This window comes from Natrix helvetica (assembly GCF_964273705.1).
Source record: "Natrix helvetica genome assembly, chromosome: 4".
In the NCBI taxonomy this organism is placed as follows: Eukaryota; Metazoa; Chordata; class Lepidosauria; order Squamata; family Natricidae; genus Natrix; species Natrix helvetica.
This window is the reverse complement of record NC_138550.1, coordinates 134,981,784-135,001,460: the sequence shown is the minus strand read 5'-3', so window position 1 is coordinate 135,001,460 and position 19,677 is coordinate 134,981,784. Positions and strand designations below refer to the sequence as shown.

The following is a 19,677-nucleotide window of genomic DNA, read 5'->3' as shown; positions in this document are numbered from 1 at the left end:
CTTGCATGTTAAATTCTTTTACCAATACATGAAGTGCTTCTGAATATTCTGATTCCACTAAATATGATTAGGTAGTACAATAGTGAAGTGAATGTTGTTATTAAATAACCTGAGAGTTATAAGATAACTTCAGTAAATACAAGGTGTATCTGTATGGTGCATAAAAAGATACATGACGATTTCAATTATCTAACAGTGTCAACACCTGTCTCGCCAGAGTAAAAGTTTTAGCTAAGTTGTGTGTCATTATATTAAGTAACTTGCTCACTGCCTGTGCATTTCACATACATACGCTTAAACCTGCTTCTTTCAATAAACCAGTGGGATAAGCTAATGGAACTATAATTCAGTTAATGGAAGGAAAGCATACATACTTTATATTATTGGGTTGACTTAATTGCTGAATAGCTCTTATAGCAATACAATTTCTCACTACATTTTTAGTCAGGGAATTGTTTTCTAATTAAATCAAGTTTTTGACATGTAGGTATTTTTCTTTTTGGTGTCCAAATGGCATTGCCTACAAAGAGAAATGGGCCCTGTGTAAAAGTAAGATAAAACATGGTACAGTATAAGAATTAAATTCTGATTAAGTTGCTTGTCAATCATTGGGCTATTAAGTGAGTAAGAATAATACCAGGATTTCCCCCCCTGATAATTGGACAAGAGGTAAGGAAAAAGTTCCATAGTAGAGCAAGGAAAGGAACGGTCTCTTCTTTTGTATTAAATGTTTAAATACAGTTTGGGGAAGAGGGGAACAATTGTGGGGAGCATGAGGTATTTCAGTGGGTTGGGGAAGCCTTGGATGGTATTAGGCAGGTAGCCTGTTTCATCACTAGTTTCCCCGGCCTTCCCCACCCTAAAATACCTCAAGCCACACATTCGTGAATGCATGGGCGAAAGGAGGGAAATGATCCCGCTTAAGGTACAAGATTCACTCCCATGAATCCTCAGGTTATGAACGGAATGGGCTGGCTCCATTACAATTGTAACTCAAGAACTTTCTGTACAGCCATTAGCAATTGAATGGTTGGGAAAGGAGGAAATGCCTACAACTTCAGAAATATGCTCAGGATTGAGAGATCATTTGAAGCAGCTAATAATTGCAGGACAAAAATTATTTTCTGTTCCTCTCGTGTATTCAGCATATTCTGGGTTTATGATTAGGTTTATCATCTTTGCATTATCTCAGCAAAGCCAATCTACAGACAGTTTTATTTACTTATTAAATTTCTATGTTGCCCATCCTGCTATCCAAAGGGTTATAATTTAATAGAGACCTAGTTTGGTGTAATGGTTAAGGCATAAAGTTGGAAGCCAAAACACTGACTTCCACCTTAGGCACAAAGCCAGCTGGGTGATCTTGGCCCAGTCACTTTATCCTAGGAAGGAGGGAATAGCAAAATATTCTGAAACAGAACAGTAGGGATTTGCTGGCATTCTCCAAGAATAAAAATAAACCAATTTGCATACTTAACTAATCACAGTGACTGGATTTGCATAGTATTATGCCTAGGTCATTATGCTTACAGGGAATGAAACCTTAAATCAGGTGTTGAATTCACATCACAGTAGCATCACATGACATATCAAGATTTCCCCTTCGCTAAATTAGGCATGGCCAGTGCGTGATGCATCTGGCCCATGGGCCAGGAGTTTGCCTTAAATGCTTTGTAGGTTAGAGAAGTATGCATGCATTTAGATGAGGTTGAAAGTTGATTTTTTTTCTTTCATTTTGAGTAACCAGTTTTTAAACAACTTGATTTGGACAATATAACCATGATAATACATTTATTAAACATCAAATTTTTCTTTTACATTAATTGTGATTCGCTGATCGACACAATTTATGTTAAAGGAGATCAAACAAAAACATCTTAATTACAAAGGAGCCTGCTCCTTGCATAATTTGGGTCTATGCTTCTTGTTTCTTGGTCTTCCTTATTCTTCTGGTTTTCTCTTCATGAATGGTTGTGCGTTCAAGAGCAGATAATTCAGCAAGCCTCTGAAGGAACTGAGATGGGGCTCCATTGACAGGATCAGCAAATTGGTAACCTAAGAGAAGAAAAAAGATTCCACTTGATTTTTATTTCATGATATATGTCTAAAAACCATGTGGAAAATACAAACACTGGTCATAATCAATTGAAAATTCCACTGACATATTCCTGTCCTTTTGGCCACAACAGAGATGGTTTATCAGTGTGTTTTGGGGTGTTTTGCATTTTTAAGATAAGCATATAGCTTATATAGGTTTTCATGATGGTCTTCCATTCAAATGTGTAACCATGCTCAACTATACAAGTCTAACTGCCCACTGCCAGAAGTTCGATCCTGACTGACTCAAGGTTGACTCAGCTTTCCATCCTTCGGAGGTGAGTAAAATAAGGACCCAGTTAGGGCAATATGTTGATGTAAACCACACAGAGTGCTGTAAAGCACTGTGGAGCAGTATATGTCTCAGTGCTATTTTTGAGATCTGCAAAGGTTGATTAGCTTCTGCCAGTAATTCTGGTGTGCATTATGAAAATGTAGAGTACAATTGTACAAATGTGTATTAAATGTGAAAGTTGCATGCTAGCACTGATTTTTGCAATGATGTAATTTGTCTGGATGAAGGATTTGAATTTATGTTGGTTGTGATTTAGGTCAGCTAACATAATAGAAGTTGCTTTTCCCCAGCTTGTCAGTTAAATCAAGGTTCACTATTAAATATTTCATTTTAATTCACTATACGTAATTTAGAAATACATAAATGTGATTTACTCAGTAAACTGGCTTAATGCAGCATATGAACAACATTGGACAACATTTGAATCAGTTTGCAACTTAAATCCTCTAGATGAGTATTTTGGTAGTGAGATGCTATCAGACAGAACGAGATGGAGTTTTCCAGCCCATGTATTTTTCTGTCTATGTATTTGGAACTGGAGGAGGAATGAAAAGCATAACTCTTAAGATGCAAGGTATCTCAAATGCCCAAGAGTCCTAGAAAATGGGCTTAATCCTTCCCTAACAAAGGATAAACCTGGAGTATAAGGGAATGGAAAGCTTGAAATATCTTCCATTTTTACTCTTAATTTGGGGATGGAATTGTCAAAATTCAGCCACTTCAAATGCAAATGTGCCACAAGCTATCTAAAATTGATAATATAGTACATTACTATAAATGCACTCAATATACATTAAAATATCTAATTCATAGCAGCAATCCAGATATTCTGAGAAATACAGAAATTGAAAATCAATTATTTCTGGGATTTATGTTAGAAGTAGAAGTATGAGATGGCTATCAAATTAGAGGCAACTGTTATTAAAATTCTAACATGCATTTATATTTTTATTATCACAAATAATTGCTCTGTCAAAAAATCAATTGCAACAGAAATAAACCCACAAAATGAGAAGTTACAATGCCAAGTTTTTTAATTGCATTGAACTGAAATGTACATTTGAAGATATTGCTAAATATTAATTGCCAATACCTATAAAGCAAAACATTTTAGGAGCTCCCTCTTTGCTGGCTCATAGCCGCTTTTCCTTTCTGCCCTGCTCAAAGTGACTAAAGCTGGTGAGAAGCTCTGCTTATAGAATTCCAGCAAAAAGATCAAGAAAGGTAGTTCTACCTGAGTGACTTATTTCTTTGACTTTTATCTTCCAATTATGTTTGGTAGTAAACCAGTCTTAGTTCTAGATAATGGGTCGTGCCCTCTTAATATGGCAACTTGAGTGCCTACAGCAAGCCTATAAGCCAGTGGTGGGATTCAAAATTTTGTACTACCTGTTCTGTGGGCGTGGCTTGGTGTGTGTGGCAGGGGAAGGATACTGTAAAATCTCCATCTCCTCCCCCCCCCCCACTCCAAGGGAAGGTTACTGCAAAATCCCCATTCCCTCCCGATCAGCTGGAACTCGGAAGGCAGAGACTAGATGGCGGGGGGCCAGTCGGAAGTGGTATTTACCGGTTCTCCAAACTACTCAAAATTTCCGCTACTGGTTCTCTAAAGGTGGTCAGAACCCGCTGCTGAATATCACCTCTGCTATAAGCCCTACTCTGGTATTGCTATAAGGTTTTTTATTTTTAAGTCAAGGCAGAACAGATATCCACTCTGTAAACACCTGCACAGCTACGTCTATGAGCCTACTTTGATCATCAGAATATTTTCTCTCCCAAAGGTTCTACACTTTACAGTATGGGGAAAACTATTCTGGATTCCATTCCTTGCCCATATTTTAGAAAAAAATAAAATTCAATAGTGTGCAAAATTGCTAACACCTGTGCTGCTGTTATCCTGTCCTTTTCAAGCCTAGTAGAAGTGTGGTAGAAGTAGGAAATAGAGTAGTGAGCAGTGAGTACTAGCCTTTGAGTGCTTGTGTTGCCAAGGGACCTGTCTGGTTGTATGGCTCTCTTGGATTTTGGAGCCCATTGACTTGGGTATATGGTATGTGAAAGAACTTGTGATACAGTAAACTTCAGTGAACACTAATTTGGTTAATTTTTTTAAATAAAGGCAGAAGTAGGAAATGGCTCTTTTACCAGACTTGTACTTGACCCTTCCTGGAAATGAAGCCAGTCTGGAATACTTATTGAGTTTCTTCAACCTATAAATGTGCAAGAACATATTGGATAGCATATTTTAATTACCAGTAATTATTTGTTTATATGAAGTCAGCAGTGTGGAAGGAAATTAAAATATTGATTTAACAGTCATACAGAAATATTTCTCATGATTGAGTAGCCATCACCACCCAGATTTTAAACGGTACTGCATTCTTAATAAGTACTGAAATTGTAGTTGGAGATACAGAATTATTGTATAAAGTCAAATGCTGACATACTACAAGTTAAAAACCATTTTGAAGGTTTAATATTGCTGAAAATAGTATATTTATTTCATTGGGTAGGATATTTTCTTTGCATTTATTGATTACATTTCCATTCTTGCCTTTATTTAAAGAACTCAAAATCATTTAAATTTAAGAAAAAAAGACTCAATATCCCAAAGTCATTCAGTGCTTCCTGGTCAGTGGGATTTACTCCCAGATCAGAGTGTAATTAATCTGTTCTTATTTGTTTTCATGAAGAATGTTTATTGTGATTTTTATTCAGATGCAGTATAGTGTATTCCACAAATTTACTAGATATAATCAGGCAAGTATGTAAAGGAATGTTAAGATTTTCTCAAATCTTAAGCTTTTATTTATATCACTAGAGTAACTCCTAAATTTATAACAAATGAAATGTGAAATCTGAATTGTCGAAACCAAGCATCTATGCTAGTTTACTGTATCTCAATCACATTCAAAAATAGCACAGGTAATAGCCTAGTTAAAAAACAAACTAACTTTCAGCATTTCACTGGAAAGTTAGTTATCTTTTTGCCCTTTCAAACTACCTTACCTCACAGCATCCAACTGTCCAGCTTGACAGGGTGGTTTAGACTTCTTCAGAGGTGCTGATATGCAAGGCACCTCTGTTTTGGTTGAGTGTCCCATGGCAATGTCTCCCCTGTAAAGAATAATATATCACAGGTGTGGGTACATTAAATCTGCCTTCTAAAATCACTTATTTTTCACAATTTGTAAGGGGGGAAGTGCTTATGGCCTTGTATCTTCTAGATCAATGTTTCTCCACCTTTGCAACTTTAAGATGTGTGAACTTCAACTCTTAGAATTCCCCAGCCAGCATCTTCAGCTTACCAAGATTGAGAAACACTAATCTAAATGTTTGAACGATGGCTCCCAAAGTGCATAACCATCTGGCAATGCTGGCTAAGATTAAGGAAAATTGAAATGCAATATATCTGGCAGAACCAAGCAAAGTATCTGAGAAAACTGTATTATGAGCATATTCAATTACATAAAATTTATTCTTTATCACATCTGACACTTTAAGCTACCCTGAATTCAATCGTGACCATCCCCTAATTTGGTATTGCACAAAAATACCAATTAAAATATTAATTGGGAACTGTTTGCTGGGAAGCTTGAATAGATAAGATTTTGTCTTTGGAGATGATTTACCTAAGGTAACCTAGACTTCTGATAACTACATAGGCAAGTCCATAAAGTTTTATTGGCAAATAGTCCAGTTTGCTATTGCTTTCTCCAGTTTTTGTTTTTGTTTTATTTTCCAGTCTAATCTATAGCTCTGGAATTTCCCAGCCAAATACTAATCAAATTTGATCTTGATTAGCTCTTGATTAGTTGATTAGCTCTGATCTAATTACATCAGCCACAGTTGGTTAGGTGCTGCCATCTATTGGATAAGTCATAATGAGCTATTTCAAAGTACCACACTCTAATGTACAATTACACAACTGATGAACACCGATATGCACTTTTGTCCCCCAAGCACAGTTATCAGAAAGATGGGTTCAACTATCTTCAATATCTGGCAAGTAATTTGATCTTGTGGACCCTCCAAGGGTCTTTGGACCACATTTTTAAAAACACAGATTTAGAAGGTGCAGTAGTAGTAGTAGTTTTCTTTATTACTTGCTTATCACTAAATGCAATACATCAAAGAAAACAACTAAAACAATTAATCTTACTATGAAATAATTTGATCGGCCTTTAAACTAGAAGGCAGTAGATCAGACCATGAAAATCAACCTCACAGGAAGACCGGTGCAACATTTTATTTAGATTGGCTAAAATAAGAGAATCTTGCAAGTCAGATGATGCTTTACCTCTCCTCCTTATACCTCAAAGAGCTAGGGGTAGTTGCCTGAACTGCTTATGAATATTATCTTTCTTTCCAAGGCTTAAGAACTTCTCAGCCTCCAGAAGTTTTGAGTGCTCCAACACTGGAGGCTTTTACAAAGAGATTGGACAATCATTTTTCTAAAATGGCATAGTGATTCCTGCTTGAGCAGCGGACTCTCCTAGGTCCCTTCCAACTCTGTAATTCTGTTCTGCTACTCTGCTTTTTTGCCTAAGTAACAGTTCTTACCTATTTCTTGCTCTATACAATAACATGGAACACTTCTATACATTTAAAATGATAGGTAAGTTCTTTTTAAAGTAATAAACCACAGGGGCCCATGGGAAGGAATGTTTATTTTTTTTTTAAGTTTTAAATGATCTGATTCCAAGGGTAAGCCTGATGGAAGCCTTGTGTCTACTCAAGCTACCCCTTTTATTGGCTTTTTTAGAACAATGTGTACCAAAAATAGATTGTCTACTTCAATTGCTTTTTTTTTATACTTATATGTCAATGTTGATGCCTGGCAAGGTGTTTCAGAAGTAGTTTGCCATTGCCTGCTTCTTATGACTGAGAGAGAATGACTAGCCCAAGATCCCCAGCTGGCCTTTTGCCCAAACTTGGACTAGAACTCGTGTCCTGGTTTTTAGCTTGGTGCCTTAACCAGTACACCAAACTGGCTCTTGATTTTAAGCTTTGCAGGCTTGTAATTAACCAATTTGAGGAAGATAGAAGAGGGAAAATGTTAAAGATCAGAATAGATCTCTTCAATTTTGCAAACTCTTCCAGCTGCTCTAAAAACAACTGTCTTTTCCTAAAAGGGACCAAAAAAAGTGTCTTCGTCCATGCCAGTGATATTCTGGGGCTGTAAAATAGGTATGTAGGTAATATATGTGGCTTGTAGTTTGCTTATATAAGGAATATAGTATTACAATAAAGTTAATACCTTTCAAAAAGAAATTAAGCCTTACCTGCTTTCATAGTAGCCTTCAAAAAAACTTTGGGATAGAGTAGATGGAAGCAAATATAAAGGTGGCAATCTGGAATCTTCATTACTATCAGAGCTAAAATGATGAAAATAATAATAAAGATTAGCATTAGCAGTTAAAACACTTAGGAAATTGACAATGATGATTGATCAGTGTCTCACTTCCTTCTTTCCCTTTGATCTAGCAACCAGAGTAAACTCCTACTCACTCTAAACTAGAATAATGAATATTGCAAATTTGCTTTATTGCCTTAGCCAGGTAGTTTTTTTGAACTGCTATCCTATTTCAGTTTATTGAATGTTTTGTCAGAGACTGTTTGTTCAGATGTTATTCTAGGTCAATAGCTTATCATGAACTGCTTTAGGTACAGTTTATTGGAAATTTGGCAAGAGTAAAAGCCTTAAACTGAGGCCCTTTATGGCATAGGCAGTACATTATTTGTATTTATCACTTTATTACTTTTTTCTTAAAAAACACAAGAATTAGAACCAACTCTGGAATATGGGTAATAATCTGAGTCTATAAGAAAGTATTTTACTCAGGAATAGAAACTTGACAACAATCATAGTGACTCCTGTTATACTGCTATAATTTCTAAGGACTGTCACAGTTAACATCAGAAATATAAATAATGCAATAATGGGATCATTATTGATCCATGCATCGCGGGAGCTGTTCATACCTATTCCTTATAAAGTGGTATCAAATGAACCGTACAAACAAGGATAATTTGGGAATGAAATGGCACTTATGATTCTGTAAATTATTCTGTGCAGTACAATCTGAGAAATAACATTTGCATATTCCTCATATTAAAACCCAAAGTAAAATAATGTACCTGCTTGGAAACTCATTAGCGCAACTTTGTGTCTTTTGTATAACAGGAAGGGGGTTTTGTATTGCAGGATATTCCTCCGTACTCTGAGAAAGACACTGCATTGCAATATTTTCATTGGAATCACTCAAGCCATATGCAGAAACATACTCTGCTTAGGGAAATAATTCAAAATAGGAAACATGAAATATCACATCAGAATTTCAAATACTCTAAGCTTAATTACAAATGCACAGAAATCAATGAGAGAAATATCTCCAGAATAAATAAGGACATGTTTACCTACAGATACTTTCATATTAGCTGTCTAGGGGGGGGGAAAAACCAAAAACCCTCCAAAGAAGAACTATAGAAAAATTGGAATATGATAATCTTAACCATATGCTACTAATATTATTACAGTTATTATTTAAACTGTAAATATAACTGACTGATTTTATTTACATAAAAGATTTATATAATTTCCTTCAGGCCTGCTTCCCAAACAATTGACAAATGCTCAAATGTAAGACATCAAACAATAGCAAAACAATAAGTCAAAACAATAAGTCTGTGGAAGAGAGACTCTTTGAAATCTTTTTAAAATATGTTACATCATGACAATGCCTGTATTAAAAAATACACAACTATAGATTTAATAAGTATTCTAACAAATTTCCTGCAAAATCGTTAGAATATGTTTTACCTTGTTTAATTCTTTTTGTCTTTAAAACCGCATTTTTCCAACTATCCATAAATGGTTCACTTTCAAATAATTTTCCTTTATGATCCAGGAATTTATTATCAGGTGTCAGGAATGGCAATTTTCTTTCTTTTGGGATTGGCTGCAAAGTGGCATGTTTCCTATTTCAGACAAAAAAAAGAAACATCATGGGCATATGTAAAAACAACAAATAAGCAAAGTTTTTCAAATGTTATAAAGCACAAATATATTTCAAATAAGCAGGTTACTAAAGAATATGGTTACAATGCTACCTTTCATTTCAAACACACCTTCCTTCAGCTTTTGGTAATCAAGGCCCTTTCATAGAGGTAGGAATACAACTTCTGGAATTTCAAGACCAAGAGAGCCAATGGAGGATGAAATACTTGCCAATAGATCTGAAGGGACCAAGTTATAAAAACTTCCCTAACTCATCATCCCCAAGCAATATTGGTTTGGCTAACTGACAGGTGTATAAAACCTGTCATGGGTAGTTTTAAACATTATACTTTTAGGAATCTTTCTATATCAATAGTTTTATGTGAAACTCCTAAACATCAGCCATAGTATATTAAAGTAGTGTGGAAAATCTTCAAGGGTAGTGTTCTTGCACTTTGTATGTGATCTTGTATGTAGTCCATGCAAAGAACCTTTCAAGCATTTAGTAAGAGGAGGCACACTGGCTTTCAAAGATTTCAGTACTATAGTTTTTATTAATTTATTAAGGAAGTTTAATGACTTTCTTTAGAAATCAAGGGTCTTAGGCAAGAAATAATCTTCCAAAAGCAAAATATTGTTTTATTAAAGAAACATCTTATACTACCATTGCTATCACTGTCTTAGCTATTGATTGTTTTATACACTTTTCATCTTTAACATTTCCAAATAGGTATTTCAGTTTGTTCAATTTCTCTCTAGCCTAAAGTAGCAAATGGTGTATCCCAAATGTACCATATTTTTCGGACTATAAGATGCACCGGAGTATAAGACCCACCATGATTTGGAAGAGGTAAATTAAAAAAAAGTTTTTGCACTCTGCAGGCTTCCCAAATCCTCTGCATGCCTCGTTTTTTGCAAAAAAAAAAAGGGGGGGCATGCAGAGCTTTGGGAGGCTTGTGGAATGCTCCTGGGGGCTGGGGGGGCAAAAACAGCTTGTTTTTTGCTTATGTTTGCCCTTTTCAACACCCAGGAGCACTTTGCAAGCCTCCCAAACCCTCTGCACGTCCATTTTTTGCAAAGGGGGCAGGGTTTCGGTAGGCCAAAAATGCTGTATTCAGTGTATAAGACGCACCCAGATTTTCACTCTCTTTTTTGGGGAGAAAAGGTATGTCTTATACTCCCAAAAATACAGTACTTATCTACCAAAATATGTTTTATTAAAGAATAATTATAATAAATTCCAACGTGCCACAAAAGAGATATAAAAGAACATATGTCTTTCTCAAAATCATCATCCAAGAAAAATATGCCACAATTATAACCTCATTACCACATTCAATAGAAAAATAATTTGCTAATAATTTCTACCTATTATTTTGGCTCAGACATTGATTGATAGATTATTGTCTGCGCCATGAAGTTGTTGTTAACTCTTTGGTATCACATAGACAGATTTCCTCCATGACAATCCTTCAGATCTTCTAATAATGTACTCATTGCTGCTGTAATTCAGTCTATCTTGCTGCTAGTCATTCTTTCTTTCTGGTCTTCTTTCTTTCACTTTTTCCCGCATTAGAGCTTCTCCAGAGAATTAGGTCTATGCATACTGTGTTCACAGTGGGATAATTTGAGCCAGCCAGGGCATCTATGCCTTGAGTGGGAAGTCTGGCTCAATTTGGCTCAATGATCCATTGGTTTGTTTTCTTGGCTGTTCATTGTATTCTCAGGAGTCTTTTCTAACAGAAAAGTTTCAAAAAGTGCCCAAAAGTATTCGATTCTGCTTCTTCACAATCCAACTTTTGCTTCCATAGAGTGTCATATGGAATATGATCTTTGTAGGTATAGACTCATCGTGGCATTTGTGTATCATTTCTACAGCTTTCACAGATATTTTCTACCAAGTACTAGTTTGCAGTGCATTTCTTGATCAAATGTAGCAAATAGTAATTTAGGAGAATTGCATGCTCTCATACCACTTATCTCTGAGTCCCTCTCTTCATCCCACTCACTTATTTAAAAAAGAGTGAATTGTCTGCCTCAGTTAAGAGCTACAAATATATTTATCTGGAAATGCTAGAGTAGACTAAAAGTATCATGTTTTTTATAAAGAAGCAATAAACCATTTTAAGATAAAAGAAGAATGTAATTGACCCTGATATAAAATACTTACCATTTTGGAACACGAGAGATCTTTGGGAGTTTGCCATTATCTACCTGTAAATCTGCAATGAAATATTTTGCTTTCATTTGAAAATGTAAAAAAATCAGTACTTTTAAAAAAATCTGTAATGGGGGAAAAAGTAAATATTTTATAGAATAATGAAAAAAGTATTTGTATTAAACATAGCTATAATTTTTCCCTTCTTTTGTAAGCAAATAATTCAAATCGAAATCTTAGATATATAGTTAAGCAAAAGGGGAAAGAGGTATTTTATCAAATGACAGCTATGATTTTGTTTAGTAACAAAACACTTTCTGTAGTATTGGCATCCCAAAATAAATATAATAATAACAGAACATTAATGAAATTGCAAGTAGAGTACTGGAGAAAGCAATTTAAAGCATTTAGCCTATTTATAAAACAGATCTAAATTGTTTAACAAATCCATATTTATTGAAATATTTTATATATATATGCCTATGTCTAGATTCCATACAAGACGACAAAATAATCAAAATCAGTAAAAACACAGAAACCCCAGAATATCTCATTAAATCTTTCTTGCAAGGCACTAACATAACTTTCCCAGCTCTGATGCTCCCTGGATGAAGGGGATTACTATTCACATCAACCCTAGCCCCAAATCTTTGGAGGAAATAAAATATTAAACTAGCAATAAAACATGTTGAAATATCTGTGCCATAAAAATAATAGTTTTCCTGAGATCAACAAAGGTATCATAACTGGCACTATGTGTACTTTTTTAGGGAGGACATTCCACATCAATACTCAGACAAGGTTGGTCACTGTGCTGAACATAAAGTGTAAAGAGACACAAAAAAAACCTCTCAGATAACAAATAAAAAGTTCAGCCAAGCTCATGTACTATAAAATATTATTTCAGCTTGCTAGGCCTGGCTTCATTCCATTTCCATTTTTGTGGGCAATAATTGGGCACTGATTGTATATATAGTTAGAGGAACAATCACACAGCTATGTAAGCATTGGTTACATATGCATAGAGTTGTCTCCAGTTAGTTGGCGAGATGCATGCACTGCATTTTGTAATACAGGTAAGTTACGATCATTCAATCAGTGACTAGTCAAGTTACGACAGTGCTGAATGAAGGGGACTTATGATGAATCATCAGAATCCTGGCCGTCACAATCTCCCTGTGGTCAGAAGGTTGTGATCTAGATACTTTACCCAACCCACAATTATGTGGCAGCAAGCTGTGGCCATGTGGTTGTGCTTTCTGACATTGCCTGCTGGCTTCCCACAAGCAAAGTCTATGGGGAAGCCAGCAGGAAATTGGAAGACACAATAGCATAACAACTTGTATGTTCTTCATTTAACAATGGTAACAGAGACTGCTGGAATTGCTATCACTAAACTATGCAGTCATGTCATATCATGCTTTATGACTGCATTGTTTAGCCATAGATTTCTCAATCCCAATTGCTGTCATAACTAGAGGGCTACCTTTAAAGATTTTCTACCAAGCTTTTAGACAAATCCTTGTACTAGAGGATTGATTCTTCAACTTGTCATGCATCTCAACATCCACTACAGAAGAAATCCAAACAACAACTGCTGAAAACATCAGTAAATTATTAATGGATTGTAATTTGTAAGATTGTTTATCAGTGTTTTTGTCCTAAAAGGAGCATTGAACTCAATATAGAAATAATAGGGAGTATATGAGATTTTGGCATTGGTGTTTTGGTTACAATATTACATTATTATATTAGAAAAAGGAAGTCATAGTTTCCAAACTGATAATGATGTATTTAACATAATTGTTTATCAGATAATACAAATAATTCTCATTTAATGATAATGATTGGGAATATAATTTTCATCGCTAAACAATGTAGTCATAAAGCAGGACACCCCATGATTGAGTCCTTTGAATGAGTTTAAGTACTGGCATGTATGTATGTGTGGAGGAGAGACATAGTGTGTGTGAATGTATGTATGTATGAGATTTATGCCTTTCTGTATGAACTAGCTATTTTATTGATTTATTAGATTTATATAAATATTTTCTTCTCTCCCCTGTCATATAGTATATATTTTTACTATTAAAATTAATTATCAAACTGAAATACCTGTATTTTTCGGAGTATAAGATGCACCGGAGTATAAGACGCACCAAGGTTTTAAAGAGGCAAATTAAAATAAAAAGTAGGTAGGTAGATAGAGGTATAGACAGGGAGAAAGAGAGAGAAATGCAGTAGGTAGGTAGGGAGAGAGAGTAGGTAGGTAGATAGATAGAGGGAGAAATACAGTAGGTAGGTAGGGAGAGAGAGAGAAGGTAGGTAAGAGAGGGAGAGAGGGAGAGAGAGAAATACAGTAGATAGGTAGGGAGAGAGAGAGTAGGTAGGGAGAGAGAGAGAAAGAAATACAGTAGCGAGGGAGGGAGAGAGTACGTAGGCAGGTAGATGGAGGGAGAGAGAGAGAGAGAAATACAATAGGTAGGTAGGGAGAGAGTAGGTAGGTGGGTAGAAAGAGGGATAGAGAAAGGGAAATACAGTAGGTAGGTAGGGAGAGAGACAGACAGTAGGTAGGTAGGTAGGTAGGTAGGTAGGTAGGTAGGTAGGTAGGTAGGTAGGTAGGTAGAGGGATAGAGAGAGAAAAATATAGTAGGGAGGTAGGGAGAGAGAGTAGGTAGGTAGGTAGGTAGGTAGGTAGGTAGGTAGGTAGGTAGAGGGATAGAGAGAGAGAGAGAGAAATACAGTAGGTAGGGAGGGAGGGAGAGACAGGGGGCGGGGCTTCAGGAGGCAAAAATGCTGTATTCGATGTATAAGACGCACCCAGATTTTCAGCCCCTTTTTTGAGGAAAAAAGGTGCGTCTTATACTCCGAAAAATACAGTACTGTGTAAGGTACTTCTCAACTTACAACCATTTCTTTAATGACCATTTTCAGCAGAATGGCACTGAAAAAAGTGACTTCTGACTGTTTTTCATACAACAGTTGCAGCATCCTATGGTTGCATGATCAAAATTTGGATGCTTGGCAACTAGCATGTACCTATGACAGTTGCAGTCTCCTGGGGTCATGTGACTACCTTTTGCGATCTTCTGACAAGCAAAGTCAGCCGGGAAGTCAGATTCACTTAACAACCACGTTACTAACTTAAGAATTGGATTCATTCACTTAACAGCTGTGGTAAGAAAGTTCATAAAATGGGGTAAAACTCACTTAACAGCTATTTTGCTTAGCAATGGAAATGTTGGGCTCAAATGTGTTTGTAAATTGAGAACTATATAGAAAACAGAGACCCATACCCATGAGGGATGTAATGCTTAATAATTTTAAATATATATATAACTCCATTATAAATTCCTAGTATAAAAGGACTAATAAAATAAACTTTCTGTAGAAGAGACTAAATCAGACAATGGTTCTGGCATTTTATATAACTGGTACAGCATTTTACAATTTTCCAACTGGAATGCATTCAATTCTAAAGAATAAAAAGATGCACTAAAGGACATCTTTTGGAGGGCAGCTTTACTACTTTGTCTTGGATTGGCAGCTGTGAAAAAAAGATTACACTCTCCTAGCAAAGATAGATTTACAGCGGATCCCAATTGCCATATCTTAAGGCTATTCTTTGAACGGTGTGGCTTAATGAGATTTTTCTTCAGCCTCTAATGCTAGGAGAAATCATGTAAAATGCAAAGCAGAATCCTTGATCATGAGAAACAAAAATTGCAGACTTCAGATCCAGCAGCCTTATTAGTGCAATTCATAGGGTAACAAGATTTAATGTTTATAAGAACAAGCAGGTTGTTTAAAACTGCACTGAAATATGAGGATGGTTAATTATGGAGCTACCAGACCTATATATACTATGCTACCAGACCTATATATACTATGCTACTATACCTGGTTATATAGTTTAGCTAGACAACCTGTGTGTGGTTGGGTCATTTCAGAGATATTTCCTTAGCAGGTTGCTGAACGCCTTCAGAAATGACAGAGATTCTAATATACAGAGATTCTATGTTTTTGACTTATGAACCATTTGTTTAGCAACTGTTTAAAGTTTTAGTAGTATGTACATAGATGGATCTTATCAATACATAGTAGTTCTGTCCCATACAGTTAACCATTTTTTTTGAATGATTACCTTGCTATTACAGCATTTCCTCAAGTTACAATATTCAAAATAAAGTAATTAACCAATGGATAGAAGGCTAAATTTCTAACTTTCTAATTTTGTGTTCCAATCAATGCTATCATTCAAATTTTCCAAATCAATAATTTTCTCAAACCACATTTCAAGCTTCCCAATGTCTTTATTTACAAAGTCACACCATCCATATCTTTATTTGCAAAAATCACACCATTTATATTCTTGCTCGGTTATTTCAACCAGAAAGTAATACTCTATTAACTCTAGACAATAGCATTTTTTAGCTCCATGGTCAGTCACTATAGTCTAAAATTTTTAATTTATCTTTGGGGGGTGGGGGAGCTGTTAAGAAAAATCCAGTAGGAACAGATCCAAGTCCCATTTATTCTGGCAATCTATTCTCACAATGACCAACCAAACACCATGTTAGCTAGGGAATTCTGGGAATTGAAGTCTTTGTATCTTAAATTGCCAAGGTTGAGGAAGTGGTGATCCTCCTGCCAAATTTCCTTTTAAATGTGTACATTTTGGGGGCAGAAAATTCTTTAAAATAATGTTACTTTTTATATTGTTTTTTGTTTGTTTTTTAAATTTATCTTAGCCGCACCCTCTCCCGAAGGACTCTGGGCGGCGTACAATGAAACATATGAAATAAATATGTGGACAAAACAAACATATAACAGAGACATATACCGAGACATACACAAGGAGGAGGTCGGCTGATGAATAAAAAACAATTAGAATACAGTGATTAAAAAACCCCTAAATAATTAAATATAATTAAAATACCCAATTAAAAACCCGTCAGGAGCGATATGGTTAGATCAAAGTTGAGCCAGGCCAGCTACTTGGAATAGGTGGGTCTTAAGCTTAATACGAAAGGAGCGGAGGTCAGAGGTATTCCTAATATCCGGAGGGAGGTCATTCCACAGGGCTTGGCCCGCCACAGAGAAGGCTCTACTCCTAGGCGCCGCCCCCCGACACTGTCTAGTGGACGGCACCTGGAGGAGGCCCTCTCTGTGCGAGCGGATTGGTCGCAGGGATGTATGGGGCAGAATACGATCCCGCAAGTAACTAGGTCCTGAGCCATGGAGCGCTTTAAAGATTGTTATCAAAACCTTGAAACGCATCCGATGATGTGAATCTGCCATTATTCAGCTTTACTGAATGCATTCTCAAATATTATGGTAAACATTGTTTCTAAATGACACATTTTTATACACATGAGAGGTCAACATAACAATTACAAACATTTGCAGTACTATTATTCCTATTACCATTTGTCCCTTACAAATAATTGGTTCTCCCACTTTTTACATTACTGTCATACTTTACTAAATCAGTTTTGTTAGTTCCAGTCTGATTTTGTAATGCTTCATTTCTGTCAAGCTTCATTCTGGCAAAATGAAATTTATTTTTGCATTAATTTTAGGTAAAATAAAGTGAATACCGTAAAAAGTATGCTTAAGCATCGGTAGTACATTATTTTCTGCAGCTAATCATGTCTTTTCTTTAACATCTGCAATTTTTTAGGCTACAGTCCAATACAGTACTCCTTGACCATAACTGAGCTCAACATTTCTGTTGCTAAGCAACACAGTTAAATGAGTTTTGCTCCATTTTACAACCTTTCTTGCCACATTTGTTAAGCGAATCAACGCAATTGTTAAGTTAATTAACATGGTTAGGTGAATCTGGCTTCTCCATTGACTTTGCTTGTCAATAGGTTGCAAAAGTGATCACATGACCCTGGAACATTGCAACATCGTAAATCAGGGGTGTCCAAACTTGGGAACTTTAAGACTTGTGGACTTCAACTCCCAGAATTCCCCAGCTGGGGAATTCTGGGAGTTGAAGTCCACAAGTCTTAAAGTTCCCAAGTTTGGACACCCCTGTCGTAAATACATACCAGTTGGTGAGTGCCTGAATTTTGACAATGTGACTATGGACATGCTGCAATGATCATGTGAAAAACAGTCATAAGTCACTTTTTTCAGCGCCACCGTAATTTCAAACTGTCACCAAAAAAATAGTATTGAGAACTACCTGCATGCTGTATTTTGAGTATCAATCTTATTTAGTTCAGTGAAAGTTGTGACTCTGGATTCAAACACTATTCTATTCCATGGTTTGTTTTAATTTATAGCTTCTTGAAATGACTAGACTCACCTTGGTAAACCACAAGGTATGGTTTACATATCATAATAGCTGGACTTACACATTCCAAACCATCTTTTCACTTATTTATTTTTATTTATTAAATTGATATGCTGCTCGTCTCACTATTCAAAGCGGACTGTACTTAGCGTTTGGAAGAGCCTGAGGGTTGCAATTAAGTGAGATGATGCCACCAATAAGTAAGGGCAAGAATTTTGTTTTGTTTTTCTTTGGTCTAAGGACCTAATTAGTCCTTAGATAGGAAACTATTAAAAAATCTGAGGTTAGAAAGCAATTTATTTACTGAAATGGCTATATTTGGCCTACCTGTTTAGGAAGGAATTTTATAAAAGACTGGAAACCTTTTAGAGATTTATTGATTGATTTATTGCTAAAAATGGATAAAAGTTATGATATGAGAATGTACTGATTAAAAAGGGTGGTTTATGAAGAATGGAACCAGGTTACATCATTTGGGAGAGCAAAAATGGCAATACGTATGTTTGCAAGTGCTGCAAAGATTAGAAGTGGCTTCTTTAAATATTTTTCTTCCTCTTTGTTTTCACTTCCTTTTCCCTTTTTCATCATTTTATATCTTTTCCCTTCCAGTTTCCTCTTTATGTTTCTGTAGTTTTTAATCCTGTCCAAAATTCTTTTTCTATAAAAAAAAATATACAAAAGAAAACACCTGTCTCCAGGACAAGAAAGCCACAGAGATACAGCACATCCCTGCTTTAGGATTCCAGCTCAACTCAACATACCCTTTTGTGACTAAAACCTGCAAGGTTCAAGTGCCTCAAAATGTTGCAAAACTCCGCCATCCAAACACGACCAGATGGGCAGCAAAAAGGAGGGTCAGAGGCTGCTTACCTGGGTCTGAGCCCCATGTGGCTTCATGTGTATTCATAGGTGCTTGCCATTTTGTGATAAAGTTCAAACACTCCATTCTTTATATCTCCATTCATATATATAAACATATATGTAAACAACAACCTTGTAAGGTAGGCTAGCATTGTTACCCCTGTGCCAGGTAACTCTTTTGGCGAATTTCCCTTTTTTTTTTTCATTAGGCGCATAAACCCCTCAAGCTACACCCTCCCCTACACCCCACACCCGCCGAGCTCCCTCAACGCACCGCGTTGCTCGAGGTGGGGGCGTTCCTGGCTGTTACTCATAGCGGCCCTTGCGCCGCGCTCCCGGGGGCGAAAGGCAACGGAGGACGCGGGGCGAACCGACACCCAAATCCCTCGTCTCTGCAGAACTGGGGGGGACGGAAGCTACCCGAGACGCTCATGATCCCCCGCGGCGGCCGGCACCCAGAGGGCAGCGGCACCGGCGGTGGCAGCGGTAGCGGCGGCAGCATTCCTGCCTTTCCGGTTTTTTGTTACCGCGTCGACGGCCTGAGAAGGCAAGGAACCGAGGTCTCCAGTCGCTAGGCAACCGGGAAGCCGCAATAAAGAAGGGAAGTTCCGGGAACAGTCTTAAGTTTGTTTTGCGAGTCGCCTCGTAGTCGCGGTTCTCTTCTACCCATAATCCCCATCCTTTCTCTGACAAATTAGAATAGAATAGAATAGAATAGAATAGAATAGAATAGAATAGAATTCTTTATTAGCCAAGTGTGATTGGACACACAAGGAATTTGTCTTTGGTGCACATGCTCTCAGTGGACATAAGAAGACAAGATACATTCGTCAAGAATCATAAGGTACAACACTTAATGATAGTCATAGGGTACAAATAAGCAATCAGGAAACAATATCAATATCAGTTGTAAGGATACAAGCAACAAAGTTACAATCATGCAGTCATAAGTGGGAGGAGAT

General features: G+C 36.5%; 1 protein-coding gene across 3 annotated transcripts; it reads right to left on the bottom strand.

Moving 5' to 3' along the window:
* Window positions 1–147: 147 nt before the first annotated feature.
* LOC309391370 (uncharacterized protein C8orf89 homolog) lies at window positions 148–19,245 on the bottom strand. Of its 3 annotated transcripts, none has more exons than XM_081951738.1 (8): window positions 18,990–19,244; window positions 11,560–11,611; window positions 9,213–9,370; window positions 8,531–8,681; window positions 7,675–7,767; window positions 5,399–5,506; window positions 4,535–4,599; window positions 148–2,055 (listed from the first exon to the last, which is right to left on the bottom strand). In XM_081951738.1, the coding sequence occupies exons 1-8, from the start codon at window positions 19,027–19,029 to the stop codon at window positions 1,916–1,918; spliced, it is 807 nt and encodes a 268-aa protein (XP_081807864.1). In that variant the 5' UTR covers window positions 19,030–19,244; the 3' UTR covers window positions 148–1,915. The 3 variants fall into 3 exon arrangements, with proteins under 3 accessions (XP_081807864.1, XP_081807865.1, XP_081807866.1); XM_081951739.1 differs by having other exon boundaries at window positions 8,531–8,678; window positions 18,990–19,243; XM_081951740.1 differs by lacking the exon at window positions 4,535–4,599 and having other exon boundaries at window positions 18,990–19,245.
* Window positions 19,246–19,677: the final 432 nt, after the last annotated feature.